The sequence below is a fragment of the Ctenocephalides felis genome, unplaced genomic scaffold (assembly GCF_003426905.1).
Source record: "Ctenocephalides felis isolate EL2017-DRISC unplaced genomic scaffold, ASM342690v1 CF-g0.4_SCAFFOLD_03571, whole genome shotgun sequence".
In the NCBI taxonomy this organism is placed as follows: Eukaryota; Metazoa; Arthropoda; class Insecta; order Siphonaptera; family Pulicidae; genus Ctenocephalides; species Ctenocephalides felis.
The window spans coordinates 22667360-22688800 of NW_020539725.1; the positions used below are offsets into that span (position 1 = coordinate 22667360).

Here is a 21441-nt window from a genome sequence, read left to right on the forward strand (position 1 = left end):
TTTCAAATAGCGTGAATATGAATCAAACTATTATTATTTTTTAATAAATTATGTTTTGTACCTATATTTTTTCTAAATACAACGATAATTTTTACTGATTTTTATAAAGAATGGTCAAGTAGTTTTTGCAAAATATATTTTGATTATTATGAAATCGAAGAAAAAGTTCGTCCTTCATTATTTATTCATTATTTATTTTTATTATTATTCATTTATTAAATTTTTTTACATAATTTGCACTGTGTATCTACCACTAATATTCTTCCTCGAGTATATTTCAGATTTTTTATGTTAATATTTCGATATTGTTTATCATGCAATAATATTCCTTGTATATTTACAACGCTTGATCTTTAAATTAACTGTTCATTTAAGAGGATCAGTTTATGAAAATTTTATATTTTAGTAATTGTTCTTATCGAAACAATCTCATTTCATAAATTAAATTTTAGTTTAAATGACTGTTACAACATATTTAGAGTAAGAACTGAATATATATATATATATATATATATATATATATATATATATATATTTGTGTAAGATTTAAATGTTTGAATTAAATTATATTTGGTTTAAAATTTGATCCACAGAATTGGCCCCTTAACCAAAATTAAGGGGCCAATTCTGTGGATCAAATAGTTATGTTATGTTACCAGTCTCTTTTGTCAAAAAGATATATTATGGCTGTTAAATCGAGCAGTATACACTACATCGACTTCTAAAATCTAACCTCTAAATGGCACACACGTCAAAATATAACATTAGTTCGACTTCAAGCGTGTGTTTTTATAAATGACATCAACAAGTTGCACTTCTGATAACATTGTTTTCAAGAACAAACTTTTGAATAGTTTGTGACTACCAACTCATATGAGTATTCAACAAAAGAGACCAGTAACATTACTATGCCTATAAAATAGTTTAACTTCATAGTGTAATTTTATAGATGTCTCTTGAGTAGAGTAAGGCGGTGCACAAAGGTCCAATTTCACTTTGAGCATTTATATTGTGAAAACCAAACTGAACTTAATATCACAACAAATAAGACCTATCAAACAAATCTGACTGTGTCCAGCTAATTTATCATTATAGAAATGTTTTTTTACTGTTTTCCAAAATTTGCCACCTAGTCTTTTTTACCCCATAAATGGAATAAATTCGGAAGGTCAGCCCGCAAACAGGTTCAATATCTCATTTTTAATTTTAAAGAAATTTAGGAAATAATAGATGCATTATCTAATTATTTTTTTACAGAGATAACACTGTATAGAACCTTGATCGGGTATTTCGTCAAAAATAATTATCAGCAGAGTTGGAATAGCTATTTTTTTCTTAGTTTAATTTACTTTTTTATATACTATTTTTTATTGTTCATACCTGTACCAGGGTAAAAGCTCAAATGGTAAAACTAACACTAACTAAAACTAACAATATATTTTATAAACAACGTATACCAATTAAATAAGGTATATTAAGGTCTCGCAAACTAAACAACAGTGCTCACAACCGAAAAAACTGACAGCAAAAGAAAATCCATAACTTTTCATACATTGTTGTAAATCTCCCAAAAACTCTTGACTTTACTTGTTTTTGAGATATTGGTGTGGGATTTTTACCCGCAAATTTTTAAGCCCCGCTCTACTCTATATGTCATAATCATTACTCAATTAAGAAATCGGGTGACATATGAGCTCATGTATTTGCTTAACTTTATTGATATAATAAGGACTAATTTCGTGATGACAATGAGAACATTAAATCCTCGACTACGCACAGCTGATTACATGTTTTTTCTCTTTTAATGTTCCATCGGAGGCACCTTAATGCCGTCGACGGCGGCTTATCCCTCGCTAAATTCGTGCAAATAGCCGCCGCGTAATTGCGTAACCCTCGAGTAATGGACTGTTTCTAATAACGACTCGACTTGTATTCGCTCGTTTGGAAACTTTATCCCGATGTACGCATTATCCGGCAGTACCTTCTGCTTTTCCAAGAAGTCAAGTATCCCCCGTTTCTACTAAAGTTCGAACGAAGTTTCGAGTGAGTTAGATCAAAAGTTTAACATAATCTGGAATGCGATCGAAAAAAATATATCATTTAACAATTAGTGTCAGCGGAAAGGAAATAAGCTCAAAGTGTTTAAAGTTGTACTGATGGATCTGCGGAAAAGTCGGATACAGGGATGAACGGAAAGAAAGTTTTCAAAGTAATATATTTGCGTCGGTTTAGTATCTTTGATTTGATGATTAAATTTATAATTATTTGCCTACTAATACAAACTTATTTTTTCTGGCCTATATAATAATAACTTGGTTTACCTTGTCACGTAATTCGCTACGTTACTTCATTTACTTACTATTGTTATATAATGATAGGTATTTTTTGACTGGTCCCAATTCTAAAGTAACCATACGTCCCGGTTTCGCCGGGACAATCTCGGATTTACACCTCGTGTCCCAGGATTTTTTAATAGCAATATTTGTCTCGAATTTAGATTGTTTGTCCCAGATTATACCAGCTTTCCAAAAATGTATATGTAGGTAAATTACCAAAAATTATGAAAATAAACAAACGAGAGCTATTTTTTTTTCAATTAAATATGAAGAAAGTGGAATAAAATTGTATTCATGGCTCAAAAGCGAAAAGTATGAGATCTAAAAATATAATATCGTAGATAAAAAAGTATTACATATAATCGAAAAATTAAGTTCTCACTAAAAGTCCGCAATAATGATTTTAAAAAAGGTTCATATTAAAAATAGTTATGTTTTATTGTATCTTTAATTAGCATTTGTTATTTTAAAGACCTACCACACTCTCCGACTGAAAAAATTACGGTCACCTTACAATTCAAAAAGAACGGCATAATTTGCAAAAGAAAAATATTATCAATAGTTTTGTAAACAATTTGAAGTTCAATATTTCACAATTTATGAAAACAAATTTTATGAAAATAAACGAACAAGAGCTATTTTTTTTTTTAATTTAATATGAAGAAAGTGGAATAGAATTGAATTCAAGGCTCAAAGGCGAAAAATATAAGATCCCAAAATATAATCGAAAAATAAAGTTTTTACTAAAAGTAATAATGATTTAAAAAAAAGATTCATATTAAAAAACAGTCATGTTTCATTGTATCTTTAATTAGCATTTGTTATTTTAAAAACCTACTACACCTCCCGACTTAAAAAAATTATGTTCACCTTACAATTCACCTTTAATAACTATTTCAAAGTCAAAAAGGACTGCATAATTTGCAAAAGAGAAATATTATCGAAAGCTTTGTAAACAATTTGAAGTTCAATATTTCACAATTTCTTTTAATTCAAAGCATTTCAATATCTTAAATCATTAATTATGTTTGGTAATTAATAAAGAATAAGAACTTAGCTCTCAGAACAAAATTATACTCTCTAAAGTTTGCCATTTTAGTTTTTGTTTGTGTTTTATATATTTGTGTGTAAAATTTCTATTTAAATTTTTTAATAATAAATAATTAAGTTATTTTTAAGTTATAAGTAATAAATAAAAGAAATACATTTAACTATTTTTATATTGTATTTATATTGCATTTTAATATTAGCAAATATGCTAACACCAATAATAAATGTTTTTGCCAATTATTGAGATTCACGCTTTATTTCATACTATTAATTTCATGTGTAGTAACGTTATTGTTTTTTTATGCTGAATTTGTAGACATAAACGCCATGAATATAATATAAATTCATCTCACAATCAAATGTAATCATCCCACAATCAAAAGTTAATTTATACCATTATTCATCAAAAATATAAAATATGCCTTATTGTGCAATAAGTGTTCATATTATCTGAAAATGTAATATAGAAAAATACAAAATCAATAAGGATTTTCATAATTATTTAGCATGTTGGTAGATTATATAATACATAACATTGATATTATGACAAATTGTCCATTTTTTGCAAACGCAAGCTTTTATCGATATGTAACACATGAATCTTATCTGAACTCTTTCTAGATTTTTTTAAATGTTTAATAGCTGAAGATAATTGAAATTTTTTTTAAACTATAAGACATTATATACAATTCCGTGTTTGCATGAATATTTAACAGCGAAAACATTATTAGCGAAAATAAATATTTAATGCACTATACATTCTTGACCCCAAAACAAATTTCATCTTTATTATTATTATGATAGTCATGATAAAAAGATACTACTTAATAGAGGATTACAGTAGAATGAAATTTGCGTTGTTTTAGCTCTATTCAAAAATAATTTAAAATCTCTCGGAACAATAATTTCATATCACAAAAAAACTAATTATTAGTTAATTAATAATTTAATTATTATTAATTAAACCGAATTATGAGGTAGCAGACTAATTGACTAATAGATTTTTTTATATATAGAGTTTATTTGTTAGAATATATATCATGTTTGTTATATTATTTGTGTTATTCCCATGGTATTCCTAAAATGTTTTGTTTCTGGTATCTCACAGTATACATTTGATGTAACAAAAAGGTGAATAAAAATAACTTTTGTTGTGTATCTTTTACAGGTACATTTTCATCATAAAATATAATAAATAGAAAAATACATCACAAAGTTTATATAACACACCAAGTTAATAAACAACACCCCTGATCACAATCATGTCCAATGACATGATCATTATTATGTTTATTAATATGTATGTTTCTGTAGTTTTATTCCATAATAATTTAAAACATGTCAAAATAATAATTTCAAATCACACACAATACTTTATTTACAGCATGGCGGAGTGTGAGGTAGTAGCTGCCCCCAAAGCCCCGGTTCCCCCGCCGCCCCCTCCCCGAGCTTCACACGTAGCAGCTGCGGCCGCCGCGAGTGCAGCTGCTGCTACGTCCGCTACGTCTGTCGCCCCTACGTCAGCTGTTAATACAGGTAATAGAATAAAAGATTCAATATAAAGTTAATAAATATATATAAATTGTTTGTTACATAATTGAGTAATTGATTTTATTTGATGCTTTTCATTAAGCAAGGCAAAGCTGTCGTTTTTGTTTCTAAAGAATTTGTAAAAATATTTTAAAAAACTAATGTTTCTGTATAAACCACTTGATAAAATAAACTTTTTCACAAATTGTTAGTAATGAATGATATAAATAAAAAACTAGTGGGGTGGGTGGCATCGTGCCTTAAGGCAAATTGCTGGAACTTCCCGTACCGTAACGAAATATTCGAGGAATATTGAATGTTTTCAAACAGATTATTATAAATATTGTAACATTGTCTAATATTTATAAGAATTATATAAACTGAATTGCAGAGTTGAAATTATTTGTTTAAAGTATATTAGAACTTTAGTCAGAATTAAAAATAAAATCTGAATTATTTTCGATACACAAAAAATTAAAAAAAAAAAAAAAAAAAAAAAAAAAATGGTACAATTTTTTTTTCCCAAAATCAATTATTTTGTTAAGACAAGCAGAAAGTTCTTTGAATCAATTGAATCGGACGCTTAGTTCTCTCAAAAACTGCCATTTTTTGTACATTTAGCTCTGTATCTCCGAAATGGCTGGGCCTGCCTTTGCGAAAAACTGATAACCCCTTCTCCTAATCATTACTAATTGAATGTTTTTTAGATCATTCAAATCGGATGCTCCGTTCTCTCAAAAACTCGATTTCTATTTTCTGCACTCTTTGCTCCTTATCTCCGTAACTGCTGGACCTGCCTTTGCCAAAAACTAATCAGCTCTTCTCCTTATTAATAGGAATCGAATGTTTTTTAAACCATTCAAATCGGTTGATCCGTACGCCCGAAAACGTGGGCGAAAATTTGTATCCATACATACATACACACACACACACACACACACACACACACACACATCCATTTTTTCTGAGGTATGCCAAAATGTTCAGAAACCTTCAAAACGTCGAGAAATGTAAAAATTTTCAATTCCGATTTTCGGCCCATTACAATAACTTACCCTACGGGAAGTTAAATATACATTTAAACATTAAAACATTAGAATTTTGAAAAACTGTTTAACTTAAACATTTTATATTAATAATCTCATGCATGAATTAATCAATGAAGATATTAGTGTATAATAAAGCCATCTAAAATTATCATTTAATAAAAAATAAGAATTTTGAAAGACTGCTTAACTTTAAATATTTTATATTTTTAATCTCGTTTATAAATTAATCAATCTACATATTGGTGCATATGACTAACTAAAATTATCATTTAATAAAAAATAAGAACTTTAAAAATGACTGTTCAATGTAGACTTTTTATATTAATCTTGTATATAAATTAATTAATTGATAATTTAGAATTTTGAATATTGGTTTCTTGATGATTTTTTTTATTAAATATTAATTTAGAAATCTTGAAGCCCTTTAAAAACATAGAAATTTGCCGCAAGCGCAATGCAACAAATCACTAATTCATCTGTTCAAAGGGGTCTGCTGGTCTAAAATTGAAAAAATAAAACTGTTTATTATATTTTGACAATTTAACTACTCAAGAACATGGGAACAAGACGATATTTCAAAATTATTTTCGAAGATATAGCTGTTACGACAATCATCCTCTTTTTCCTTCCTGCACGCAAGATGTCTTTTTAGATAGCATACCCACGATTTCTTAACTTCTACTGGGTTGATTTACTTTAAAGTTTTCGAGAGTCTTCTTTATAGACTTCTCTTCTGTATGAACTAAACTCATGTCCAAATTCCGAATTAAATACTCGTATTTTTAAAAAGACTAGATATAAAAAAGTCGTTTTTTTAAATAATAAATAAAGACCAAATTCATGGTCTTGAAAAATAATGTATATGATTCACATTAAATATATGCACACACAAAAAAATATTCTGTGAAAACAAATTATTTACGATTACGATTGCGACATTATTCTAGATTAATAATATATTTTTAACTACCCGTAGGGTAGTTATTGTAATGGGCCGAAAATCGAAATTAATTTTTTACATTTCTCGACGTTTTGAAGGATCCTGAACATTTTGGCATACCACAGAAAAAATGGATGTGTGTGTGAGTGTTTGTATGTATGTATGGATCAACCGATTTAAATGGTTCAAAAAACAATCGATTCCAATTGATAGGGAGATGTGCTGATTAGTTTTTAGCAAAGGCAGGTCCAGCAATTACGGAGATAAAGAGCAAATAGTGCAGAGAATAGAAATCAAGTGTTTGAGAGAACGGAGCATCCGATTTGAATGATCTAAAAAATATTCAATTAGTAATGATTGGGAGAAGTGTTTATTAGTTTTTGACAAAGGCAGACCCAGCCATTTCAAAGATACGGAGCTAAATGTGCAAAAAATGGCAGTTTTCGAGAATATTAAGCGTCCGATTCAGATGATTTAAAGAACTTTTTGCTTGTCTTAACAAAATAATTGATTTTAAAAAACAAAATTTTTTTGTTTCAACTTTTTTTTAATTTTTTTTTACAAAAAAAAAAATTTGTATATCGAAAATAATTCAGATTTTATTTTTAATTCTGACTATAGTTCTAATATAGTTTAAACAAATAATTTCAACTTTTCAATTCAGTTTATATGATTCTTATAAATATTAGACAATGTTACAATATTTATAATAATCTATTTGAAAACATTCAATATTCCTCGAACATTTCGTTACGGTACGGGAAGTTCCAGCAATTTGCCTCAAGGCACGATGCCATACGCCGCACTAGTTCATTTTTTGGATTAATTAGAGGGCTAAAATCATGGGTATGGAAAAGTACAAAGTTTTTAAGACCTCCCATTTTTTTCCTAGAATTAAAACTTTGACTATTTTCAATATGTATTTTTTATGTTCTCAGAACATTAATTAATAACTTGTAAAAAGAAAGTATAGTTGAAATATTATTTTCCTTTTTCTACCTCTTCCCAAAATCGCATAGAATTTATGTCTCTAGAACAGAATAAGTTCTCAAAACAAAATATAAACAGAATATGCTTCAATTTTAGTTTATTCATATTTTGTTCTTCGATTTACTAAATTTATAGAAAAAGCATATTCAATTAATATTTCTATTTTTCAGCACCGACCACGACGATGCAGCTGAACGGCACAGCACCGCAGCCAGGCGACGGAACGGCAACAGCGGCTACAAACGCACCCACTCAACTCGCAAACGGCGGAAGCGAAATCACAAAACATTCGACCAATAACAATATTACGGAACGAGCTTCATTTTTCAAAAACTCTAAACTTTCATTAGAAAATAATAAAAACGGTTCATCGACCGAACACCAAACGACAATTATTACGAACGGTGGAGCGACCATACGGGATAAATGTGATAACACGACCAACGAATCGGTTCGTACGAGCGTTAACGGTGTAGTGTCATCGGACAGCGCGGCCGAGAGCGGCAGAAGCCACAAAACTGATCGCGATGGGGCTGGAAGCTCGAATGCCGAGAGCGGTAAGTTGTATAATATTGAAAGAAATGGTCTGACATTAGTCATTAACCCTTTCATGCTACGAGATGAAATTTCAATACCGGTATTTCGGTAATTTTTCATTTTAAAACCGGTATACCGGTAAATTACCGGTATTTTTATTATCTTAAACAAACGTAAACAAAATTGAAAGTTACTAGTACAAATATAAAAAATTGTATATACAACTACAACTAAATTGAACTGAACAATAAAGACAATAAAATAAAGCAATAAGTTTATTTCTTATATAATAATTTAACAAAATTATATCAAATTTAATTAATTTATTATCACTATCGAGTATATTGAGTTCTTTTCACCAAATACAAACCTATGAGTAAGAAAGACCAAAAACTCATAAAAGATCATATTACAATATTATAATAAACTGTATTGTCTGTATCCGATGTGTTAAATTAGCATAATCTCCAATATTTTAAAAAAATAATTTTCTACACTAATTTAAGATCGGATACTTTGTCGAGATAAATAATAAGTTACTATAATTGTTAAAACAATGTGATGCTTCTATAGTATTTTCACACTTCGAAACGTTTTCGAAAAATAATATTTTATAATTGTAATAAGAAGCAAAAATATTTAGTAATTATCATAATTATTATGTATAAAGTTGGAAAAAATAAGGATTACGCAGACGTAATCTGTATGATATAAAATATTTTGGCGCAAATATCACTTAAAAACCCGTTACATTTTTACATAAGATGAAACAAACATCATTATCTATCAGTCCAATTCTATTTATTGTAACACGATATGAAGCCCTTTCGAAAGCAATAAATATTCAGTTTAATGACGAGTGCAGATAATATTTGACATTTGTTTATCTTATAGAATCACTTGCAGATATAGCTGTTTATGCGATTATGGAATTTAAAGATAAATTTGTTCCGAGAAATTTAAACTTTAGTGTATTTTGTATCAAATAGCGCTTATGTAAAAATTCCGAAAATACCGGTATTTTTGGGGTAAATACCGGTAAAAAACCGCCGAAAAATCGGGCAGTTTACCGGTAATTCGGTATACCGGTATACCGGCTACGAGAGTGTCGTTCACAGGAGTGACAATGCTGTACGGAACACTGTTCCGCTTAGTAGCGCTACTGATGCTGACCATAACAAGCACGCCATTTCTTTATAATTTTTCTATCATTATTAACAAAACTTGTTTCTTTATTATTTTAATGGCCTCGCTTACTCGAGCATTTAGTCACCTACAATATTACTTGTATACAATCTTCAATTTCATTCTATCTTCTTCATATAATTCTTATTCTTCTTTATACTTTGTCAACTTGTCATCATTCTTCTTTTTTCTTCTTTACTATCTACCCATTTCATCTCCTAATTTGTTCCTGCTTCTTCTACTACTTCTATTCATTTAATTCCAATGTTTTATTATTTATACTTTCTAATTATTCTTACATACATATTCTTCATTACAATTCATAATTCTATTATAATTTCAAATTATTTGCCTGGGATTCTAACTCAGAACCTCCAGCATGTGAGTTGGAAATGTTACTCTGTGAGCTGAACCCGCCACAAACAAAATTTGTTGAAATGTTAAAAATCACGTTCTTAATAAACTAAAAATTACAATAAAAAATTAGAATTTACAATATTTTAACTCATAATGATAAATCTTGAAGCAAAGCATGTCTTCCATAGACGACACCTGTATGCACAGGTAGTCCATGAACGACACTCGTAGCGAAAGGATTAATATAGAGAGAAAATACAAGCGAAATGGCTTATATGGACAAAATAACACAGTGGACTTATCTCAAAATTGGCTAGTTTTTATAACGTTTCCACGGCTGTATGTCGTGATGAAAGTCATAATTACAATCCTGTCAGATGTTGATCGTCATCTCAGTCTTGGCGCAGCAATCAGTTGGCGCAGCAATCAGTTCAAACGTATATCGCGCATTCAAAAGTTTATTTTGAGGGTGATTATTTTATGATTCTTGGGAACCTATCTATTGCTTTTTGTAATTACTTCTATTAAAATCAATAAACTCATCCTAGTCGTAGTGATTTCGATTAATTCTAAGTAATTAGGTGCTTCATGGAATTTAGAATAATTAATCATTTTTGTTCACTTTCGGACAAAATGATATATCTACTTAGAGACGTTCATTAATCACTTGAGGTTTAAAGGGGGAGACCTTGTTTGACCAAAAATCACGATATATCACGTGGAGGGAGGGTGTATCGTAAGATATCAAGCGTATTTATTTACGTGGATTTAAAAAAAAATCTAAAAAAATCCAAAAATTTAACATTTTTATGTGCTAAAAATACTTGCGATGTTGAGTAGTAAAATCGATATTATTATTATACAGCTATATTTTACGCATGAAAGCAATGAGCATTTTTTTTCTTCGATATGTTGTATTCTTTTTATGTTAAGTTTTTAAGTTTCTCTTATTAGATTTGTGTAAACTTAGCATAAACGCAAAATTATTTTATTTTGTACGTCTCCGAAACTTAAATTTATATTTCTAAATACAGATATAACTTTATATTTGCTTATATTTTTACTATTTATTAAGAATATGGTAAGCAAAACAATTGTTTATGCTTAAAGGTATTACATATTTTAGGCGTATTGTAAAGGTTTTCATTTAAATTTTTGTTGATCTAAATATAAAACATTTGTCTGATATTTGCAAATATAAAATATTTGCTGATATTTTAAAATAACTATTTTTTGCATCATAATTTGGATTACAGTTACCATTCAATAGATAAAACGCTTAATATTTATACGAAACGTTTGAAAATGGATGCATTTATATTTATCGGTTTTCATTTTACAGCACTGAATATAGTGTTTTCAATTATTTTTATATGATAAAAATACTTTGAATAATTAAAAGCGTTAAATTAAGTAAACAAGCTTTGAGAGTGTTGGTTACACATGTGATAGAGTATTTATAAATATAATGGATGGTAACACCGCAAATAAATATTGTTTTAAGTGAATAAACTCGGAAAAAATTATACCATTAAAAAATCCACCGTTAAATTTTTATATGGCAGTTTAATAAATAGATATAGAGATAGAGAATAATAGATTCATATTTGATATATTTATATATATATATATATTTTTTAATTGCATCACTTTGCGAATAATATCATAATTCTGGTAGAGAATTTAGCAAAACGCATATAATGTTTACTACAGTTTGTTTATTTCTCAATATCATCTAATTCGCGAAAAAATATGGAACGGAAATAATATGGTAAATCTGGAATAAAATTAAAATTGAAATACTTGTGGAAGGCCATTGCAAGTTTATTAAATTTCGTAGTTTTGGTTGTCAAATCGAATTTGACTATCTTATATTCTGTTTTATTAAAATCTGCATATCAGCAAGAGCAATACACCCATGTATCATTTTATCAAAGATATTACACGCTTTTAACATAAAAATTCGCGCGAATTAACCATTACTTTTGAAAGAATTGCCTAGTTATTTATCCTGGTGTACTAATATTACCCATATTACTTTTTCTCCGATCCTCTATATTTATGCAGGACAGATGGCACAGTGATTTGCATATATATACATGCGTTGTGTCCTTTCACTATGTGCCCAAAAAGAGGTTTTTTCCGGGTCCAAAAATAATCAGATAAAGAGGGTCGACTTCAACATGAAGCGAACGTGATAGCAATGATTATGTAATTTGTTGAACGAGGGAGCAATTTTTTGACAAAAATACACCCTGCAATCATTATTTGAATTATTTATTCTGTCATTTTTCTTGCTGAGTTGTTCATATACTACATCCTTTGAGGTAATATTTTATCATGTTTCAAGAGGTTTGAATTTGTGTTTTCTCTTTCTTTCTCGAAAGTTATGAGACGGTTTATTTAAAAAGAACTGTACTTATTAAATTCTAAATTTTGCTTCTAACCCATTTGTTTAATTCATTGATAGATACTAGTTTGTAACTATATATATAGTAATAGTATCATCAAAATAAAATTGTAGTGAGTATTTAGTTGAACTTACTCTTATTGTTTTTTTAGATTCTTTACTAAAAAGTTACTATAAATTATAACTTTTAGAGTTTCAACTATTGGTTAAAATCCATATCTATGTTTGAGAAATACTACCCATATATTTAATGTCTAATAGTAAGCAACAGGAAAACTGGCTAGTAAAATGCTAAATATATGATGTTCTATAATATTCATTATCACTTAAAATTGGTATCATTGGTTTGTTACAGTTTGACAGGGATAAATCAATCACGAATAAAAGTACTTTAAATAGACCTATTGATTCTGAAATATCTAAATATTGGGACTACAACATAAATATTACCTTGAACTACTGAGAACCTCTTGTTACCTAGCTAAATTTGCTCCTATATGTAAATATTTAATCAAGGTTATTTTAGGTAATAATATTCATTTTTTTCTTACAACACACGGTCAAAATTAATTTTTCTTATTGATATATATCAGCGATTAGAACTTACAAATTCAAATAACCCGTTGTTATGATTTTCTTTGACTTCGTGGCTTCTTGAGATGGAAACTAAACAGTATACTGCGAGCTATATTTTCAAATAGTCATGAAGATATGAAGCTGTAGGCACTTTTATGTAGTTCCAGCATTCTAAAATACAGAACTTCGTTCTCAGAATCGTTTACTATAGCTCGAATCAGTGCCTGTTGAAGATCTTATTCATCTTCATTACAATTGCAAAAACATATTATTTATTTCAGAAGCAAACCTATCTGTCTCTCCTAAAGCCTACTTGTCTTTGATGTTATTGAAAATTTTCAAACGATGATGACTTTTTATTTGATGCATCAATATATACTGATCTCTATATTTTCAAATGGTCAGAAAAAGAGGAACTTGAATATATTTTTATGTAGTTCCATCAGCATTCTAAAATACAGAACTCAGTTCCTAGAATCACCTACTTTAGCTGTAATCAGCGCCAGCTAAATATTTTGTTCATCTTGCAATAGATACTATTTTATTTCAAAACCTAACAGTTTTCTATCTGACTCTTCTAAAGCTTAGCTGTCTTTGATGACATTTAAAAATTTTCTATTGTTAATGACTTCTCATTTGATGCATAAATATTTATTGCTATATATATTTTCAAATGGTCAGAAAAGTATAAAGCAGTTAGTACGTATTTTTATGTATTTACATCAGCATCTAACATACAGAACTCACTTCCTAGAACCGTCTAATATAACTCTAATCAGTGCGTGCTAAAGATCGTGTTCATCTTTAATACAATTACAAGTAGATATTAATTCTTGCAGAAGCAAACCTGATAGTTTCCTATCTATCTCTCTTAAAGCCTATCTGCCTTTGCTGATATTTAGAATTTTCTAATAAGGACCGGAAAAATATGAAACTGTAGGTATTTTTATGTAGTTCCATCAGCATCCTAAAATGCAGAGCTCAGTTCCTAGAATCGTCTAATATAACACCAATCAGTGCATGCTAAAGATTATGTTATTCTTCATTACAATTACAAGAAGATATATATTTCAGAATCAAACCCAATAGTTTCCTATTTGTCTCTCTTAAAGCCTATCTGTCGTTGATGATATTGACAATTTTCTAATATTGATGACTTTTCATTTGATGCATCAATATACGAGTACACTGCTTTCTATATCAACTGGTCAATAGGAAGCTGTGGGTATTTTTAGCATTCTAGATTACAGTATGTAATCATTTTCTAGAATCGTCTACTATAGCTTCAATCATTTTCAGCTGAATATTTTGTTCATCTTCACTACAATTGCAATAGATATTACTTATTTCAGAAGCAAAAATTAAATTTCCTATCTGACTTTCCTAAAGCTTATCCTGGTTGATACATATTTAGATTTTTCTAATAGTGAGACTTTTTATTTGATGCATCAATATATATTGCCATCAATATGCTATATTTTCAAATGGTGAGAAAAATATGAAGATGTAGGTATTTTTATGTAGTTCCATCAGCATTCTGAAATACAGAACCCAGTTTCTAGAATCGTCTGCTATAGCTCCAATCTATGCAAGCTGTAAATGTTGTTCATCTTTACTACAATTACAATAAGATTTTGTTTATTTCAATTCCATCGTTTATATGTATCTGTTTTTTTCCACTTTCTGCTATTTGCCAGTGCTTTGACTTAATACTTATCAACATTTAAAAGTAAATTTTATTTCCAATCAGATGATCAGTCAGCGAGTTCAAGACGTCTGCGTCTCGAAAATGAGCGCCTGCAGGCAGAAGTAACGCGGTTGAGGAACCTCCTTCAGCAATCGGGCGATATTGACACTTCTGAAGAGGCCGATCTCGAAGGCAACGAAAGAATGCAAGCACTCGAACACGAATTGCGCTTGGCGAAGGAAGCTGTTTCGGGTAAATAAGATAAAGTAGTAGTACGTATTACGAACTGTATATTTATATATAGCTTATTATTAGTTTGTCATTGTATTTTAGTTTTATTATTAATTTTTCATTCGAAAGTATTATTAAAAATAATAAAATAATAAGATTGTTTTTGTCAGAAAATCCAATTTGTTAAGTTTTGTCGATATTTCAAGCCATTTGAATTATTGGAGATTAACATTGATGTATTTATATATAATGTTCATATGTACGTAAACCAAAATTTGACTTTTTGTCAAATATTTGTGAAAAACAACTGCACTGGTTTAAAAAATTTCGATGAAACTGGATAAGGAATCGCGTTGTTTAATTTTTCGAGGCAATTGTCTGAGCCGTTTCTCAAAAATTAGCAGTTTTTTTCTCCAAAATTCCTAGACAGTATATGAAAATTTAAAAACCGTTTCAAAGTTCGTGCTTGCTAGTTTCTGCTAAATATCATCTGAGCTCTTTTTTTAGAATTGGTAGAAAAATGCAAACAAGTTTATGCTTGTTTTTGCCAAAAATCTCGTCTATATTTTGAAAATTTAAAAGCCCTTTTAAAGCTATCAGTTAGGGATCGTGCTGATTAATTTCTGGTAATCGGTCAGGGCGTCTTATCGTAATTAGTTATTGAAAAAACTGACTATTTTGATGAAACTTCGTACGATGATACATAGATAGCATGGTCAGTTTCTTGTCTTTATGAACATACTTAAATATTATAGGCCTACGACAAATAGTTCAATTATGAAAATTAATTAAGAAAACACAACCTGTATGTACCAGGCGCCTTTTCAAGTAAACTATTTAGAATATTGGTCAAAACTAACTAGCATCTTTGAAAAACGTACAAAATTGAATAATCTGCAATTGTTCCTAACGATATAAAGCCTTGCAGATTCTCGGTATTCTTATAGAACTCATAAAGTATTATATTGATATCTTATTGATTAAGTCGATTTTTTTTACACATGTTGGAAACTTCGTGCAAATTTTGTACTTTATTAATAGCTTCATATTTTAGCTTAATTTTATCACAATCATTATTTATTTATATCAAAGCACTTGAACCAATATAATAATTATTAGCAGTATAAAACTTGTCCGCAAAATTATGTGAACTTTTCTCTTTTCTCTGTATATCATGTATTTTAAACATTGTACTTTTTCATATTTATCCTGTATCATACCTTATATTTCAAAACATTCACATATATTTCAAAACTCTTTAATCAGATCTTTTCAGCACATCTCAGAGTCTATGTCTCTGATCTATATTGAGCGTTTTACTAGTTTTTTTTTGTTAGTCAGATGATGTTCTATAGACATTATAGTATTCTTTGTGACGAATGATAATACATACATTTGAAAAAATTATCTTTTTTATCCAATGAGTGTACACATCTTCAATACAAATTAACCTAATTAGTAAAGCTTTATTCTTGAAAAAATCAACACCAATTCATTCTTTAAATTATGTTAAAATGACGAAATTAGAAATTTTGATAAAATAAATAAGCACTTCAATATGCAATCATTATGCATTTAATACTTTATAATACTCGGTTGTGGATAAATAATCCAAACTTTTTAAACATATTGTAACCAGTTGGCGGAAAGGAAATATACAAGCTGGAAAGATACTTTTCTGAATACTACATTATGTAAATTGAATTTCTAACTTTTCGTGGAGTTTAATATAAGAAGGCAATATAATAAACTTGTATTTAATTAAGCATTTTGCTTCGAATGCTTTATTTAATATGAATTTTCTACATTTATATTATATTAAATTCTCGGTTCTACTTGAATTTTACGCATTATTTTATGAATGCTTCGTAATAAGCTTATTATTGCAAATATGAAAAATTATTAATAAATTTGACATATTTACATTACAATTATTACATTATTATTGCAAAATCATGAATACTAATAAGTTTAATCTTTATTTAATATAACACTTATTGTTTATTAATATTTTGCTTATAACTTTCCTTTCTCTCAATTTTTACATATAAACTAAATTTATATTTTACTTATTGACAATTATAATTATTCAACTAAATTATTTATTACAATGAAAATAATTATTATAACATATATAAAAATTGCAAAATTTAACTAAATTATTTAACAATTTCAATAACTAAAATTTTAATTATATATATATATATATATATATATATATATATACACGTAATACATGTGTGTTTGTGTTTTTATGATTAAACTTCTAGAAACATTATATGATTTTATTTATATAGGGGGGAGACTAGGTACGGTTGTGCCACTTTTTTTGAATAGCTATAATTTTGTAAGTGAATTAAATGGTAGTTTGAACATTTGTGTACATGGAAATATTAAAATACTGTCATTAAATACGATAGATTAGTCATTAAATGAAATTATGCAAAAAAGGGATGTTTTTCACCGTATTGGGTGTTAACGGCATGAAAATAGGTTAAAAAACAATAGTTATAACTATCAAAATTGTTTATAACGACTTTTAATGTCAGAAATATTTAATGAAATTTAAACGGAACTGATGAATATAATTTTACAATATATATATATATATATATATATATATATATATATATATATAACAAAACATATTATTTTAAACAAAGTTTACAAGAAACCTTTGTGAAATCTTGCTACTTCATTTTTTTTCCTTTCCCTTTCATATTTTGTCTCATTATTAGTAAAGTTAGATTTTTCTTTATCTGTTTTATTTTCACCCAAAATCTTCACATGTCACAACCATACCCAACACACACTTTTGAAATCATCGTTATGACTGAGATAAACTATCTACTCAAAAACTAATTGCTGGTAATCGTCTATTAACGTTTAAATTATAGTAAAATAACACCCAAAGTAATCTATATGTATACAAGTACCTAACACTTGTTATTGAAAGAAATAGAACAAAAAACTTAATTTTGACTCTTTAAAAGCAATGCGGTTTACATTACAGATTATGTCAATGTATGACGCTGACTCTATGCAATAATGTAAACTTGTTCGAACAAACATACTTCATAGTTTATCCTTTTCATTCTATCTAAAAATCAATATGTATAACTTAGCTGTTATAATGGCTCTCCCTATACCGTACCCTGGTACAACCGTACCCAGTCTCCTCTACCAATTATATTTAATATTTTATTTCAAATGTATTTAATCTCTACAAAACTACCCCTACAAAAATATTTAATATTTTATTTCAAAAATTTTACTGTGTATTCTCAAAACATGCATAAATATACCCTTAAAATTTTAAATAGATGGATTCACTAGTTTTTTTTTTTAATTTCTAAAAATGGCATTCTTTTAGGTTGTCACACTAGGTGTTCCCCTTAACGACTTATTTTTCATTTTCCTATTATGTTTTTAAAATGGGTTCAGTGATATGTATTTTCAGCCTTAATGTGATTTTTTTTAATTACTATATTTGTTACAACTGCTAAATAATTAACATCTAGTTACAGTAATAAACAATTATAAATTTAATAAATAAATTTAATAAAAAGAGCACAAAATAAAGGATAGAATTTTCAATAAAATGATATGCACAGTTAAGTATGTTGATTTAAAATGAAATAAAAGCAAATAATAATAATAATAAAATTGAAAAATAAAACAAATAAAATTTCTGGATAATAGAAATAATATTAGAAAAACAATAAAGTAGAGTGAAAACAATAAGTGAAAGATAATGATAAATATAACAAAATAACAATATTAGAAATAATAATAATAATAATAATAAAAATACCAATGTTAGCGTTTGCAATGAAATATGGTATATTGTCATGTAAATATTATGTTTACTGTTTCTCTATTTGATTAAAAGCTTATTATCCTGTTTTCCTCAGAGCTTCGCATCGAACGAAAGCGCTTGCGGTCGGAAAAGTCTGAATTGCTGAGCCACGTGCGTCAGCTGTGCGCCAGTCTACAGGACAAAGAACAGGAATTAAGGGATTTCATTCGCAACTATGAACAGGTGTGTATGATATCAGAATATTATTAACGAGTTTTTGCTTAGTGGTGCTCAAAATTATTGTCTGGCATTCATAATTCAATATTAAATGTCGTAATGTAAAACTTTTTGTAGCAGGGTAGAGCGGGGTACAATTTGACTCTTAATAAATAAAACATATCAGACAAACAACTATCTGACTGTGTTTATTGACCGTGGTATTGCTATATTAAATGAAAAATCATCAGTATTGGGAAAATTGTTATTGCAAAATATATCAGATAGAGATATGGCAACTGTTGTAAAATGACGTTGATGGACTTAACAGTTGTATCATTAATTTGTACCGAGTTCTTAAAACTTCTTTTGAAAAATATATCAAACAGACTTTTGAATATTATTAAGCAACTGAAAACTAATCAATCATGAATTCAGTTGGTACGTTTTGAAATATGTTTAGTAAACTTCCCAGCTACTGTTTCAACAATGCAAAAATTTGTATTTTTACATTTTTCGAAAATGTGTAACCTGGTCCTTTTTTCGCCATATGTAGGATGAAAAGGGACAGCGAGGGTGCAAAAAGATCCACCAATTTATTTTTAATTTCAATGTGGTTACATAAAAAAACTGTTGAATTTAACTTAAAATCAAGGTAGCCCAATTTGTTTGTGGGAATCAAATGAGCTAGGTGTGAAATTGAGAAAAACAAATGGTTAAGACATTAATTAATTAATATATATTTTTATACAAGGAAATATTTTTTTATATGTTTAATTATTTCCATATATTTGTGGTTGCACATCTTAGCCATTCACTTTAAAATGGCATCGTTAAAAAAATTCGTACTTCACTTGTTTTTAAGATAATGGTGATGGACCTTTTTACCCGCGAACTTATAAGTCTCGCTCTATGCTACTAAATTTGCCATTTGTTGACTTAGCTATTTTTCTTCATACTAAAATACCGATTTAACTAGAGTATTTTTCTGTGTATTTTAAATTACTATAAGTGTTTACTATTCTATTGCTTTTATATTTTATTTCCTTCGCTCTCAAAAATTTCTTAGAACACTTTTTTTTAATAATGCAAAATTATTTAAATTATTGTAGGATGTTGGCCATTGAGTGAAATTTCACAAGTTATTCTATAATCAGTCATCCAATTTTACATTTGATCTAACACAAATATCACAATTTATTGTCATTATGTTTATATATAATAATTTAAAATATATACAAAAAATCTAAAAATAAAAATCTAATCCGAATAAATAATGATAATAAAAATAATTTTTCTGGTTTTAAGAAATCTGTACGTTTATGTTGATATAACTGAAGTTATTTGTAATCATAGAAAATCAAGTATTTCAAATTTGTAATTATGTTTCTAAATCATTCATAAGCAATTTAATAATTTCTCTTTAAAGTTTAAAAACAGCATTCATTTTATATGCTATCAATTATATTAGGGTGTGCGATATATGATAACTTTCATGAAATAAAATAACGCTTTGGGTTTCAATATAGGAATATTCCAACAATTTACAATATGAGAATGATTGATCCGATACCATATCGATTTTTGATTTGAATATATAATATCATTTACATACATCGCATATGTGACTTCTGAAAGCTACTAAATAAATTGCGCAGAAAAAAATTCAACAAACAAATCAATTTGGTATTTTAAAATTCTTGGATTAGTTTTGTACATACTCTTGTCATATTTTGTGTGTTTATTTTAAAATATATATAATTTAATATTTAATTTTTTTTTTTGTATTTCTCTGCGTCTGCTATGGAAGATAAAATAGTTTTGAAAAAACATCTTAATTTACCTTTTTTGTCCGCACAATCACCATGCAATCTATAAATACCATCAATAAATAAAACACTTTTATGTTCATAAAAAAATTATTTACAAACAAAAAATGCAAAATATAATAATTTAAATACAAAAAATTTAAATGCTAAAAAAATTCAATGATCTTTATAGTATGTTGAATGGTATTGAAAGTGGTAGGTTATCATCGCTTTTAAAATTCTTATATTTTTGTTAGAAAATACTCTTATATAAGACGTATATATGGAAAGATCAAATTATAATAACACAGCTTGGATTGCAAATTCTTAAATTAAAAATCTTAAGTAATAAAAATATGTTGAGGGTTTCAGAGAGTATTGTTTCGTTTTCAGAAGGATTATTTTTTTATTATACCTATATTTTAAACCTATATATTAAGAGTATAAAATTTTTATGAGTAACTGATTATAAAAAAACGAAAGTAGCTTCTTCGTCAACAAAGCATTCTGACTATTCATATGGTTTCGTCTACACCACAAATATTTATTCTGGGAAGTTTGCCATAAGTCTACAATCCTCATATGTGACATTTTTACAAAGTCCACAGCAAGTCCCATATACCTACATATAATATGCAAAAGTAGTTTCAATAGAACTGGTTAGAAGATTTTTTTTGCATTTTTTTAATTGTTGTTATCTGCACACGTCACAGTCATAATCCAAATATATTTGACAAATA

General features: G+C 27.9%; 1 protein-coding gene across 1 annotated transcript in view; it reads left to right on the forward strand.

Annotated features, from left to right (window-relative positions):
* The window catches only part of LOC113384389 (kazrin-like), a 387846-nt gene that overhangs the window by 328412 nt on the left and 37993 nt on the right, over nucleotides 1-21441 (forward strand). Inside the window, exons 4-7 of the mRNA XM_026622105.1 lie at nucleotides 4771-4922; nucleotides 8066-8452; nucleotides 14711-14899; nucleotides 18793-18920. Coding sequence (XP_026477890.1) covers nucleotides 4772-4922; nucleotides 8066-8452; nucleotides 14711-14899; nucleotides 18793-18920 — 855 coding nt within the window. The 5' untranslated portion in view covers nucleotide 4771. The remainder of the gene's footprint in view (nucleotides 1-4770; nucleotides 4923-8065; nucleotides 8453-14710; nucleotides 14900-18792; nucleotides 18921-21441) is intronic.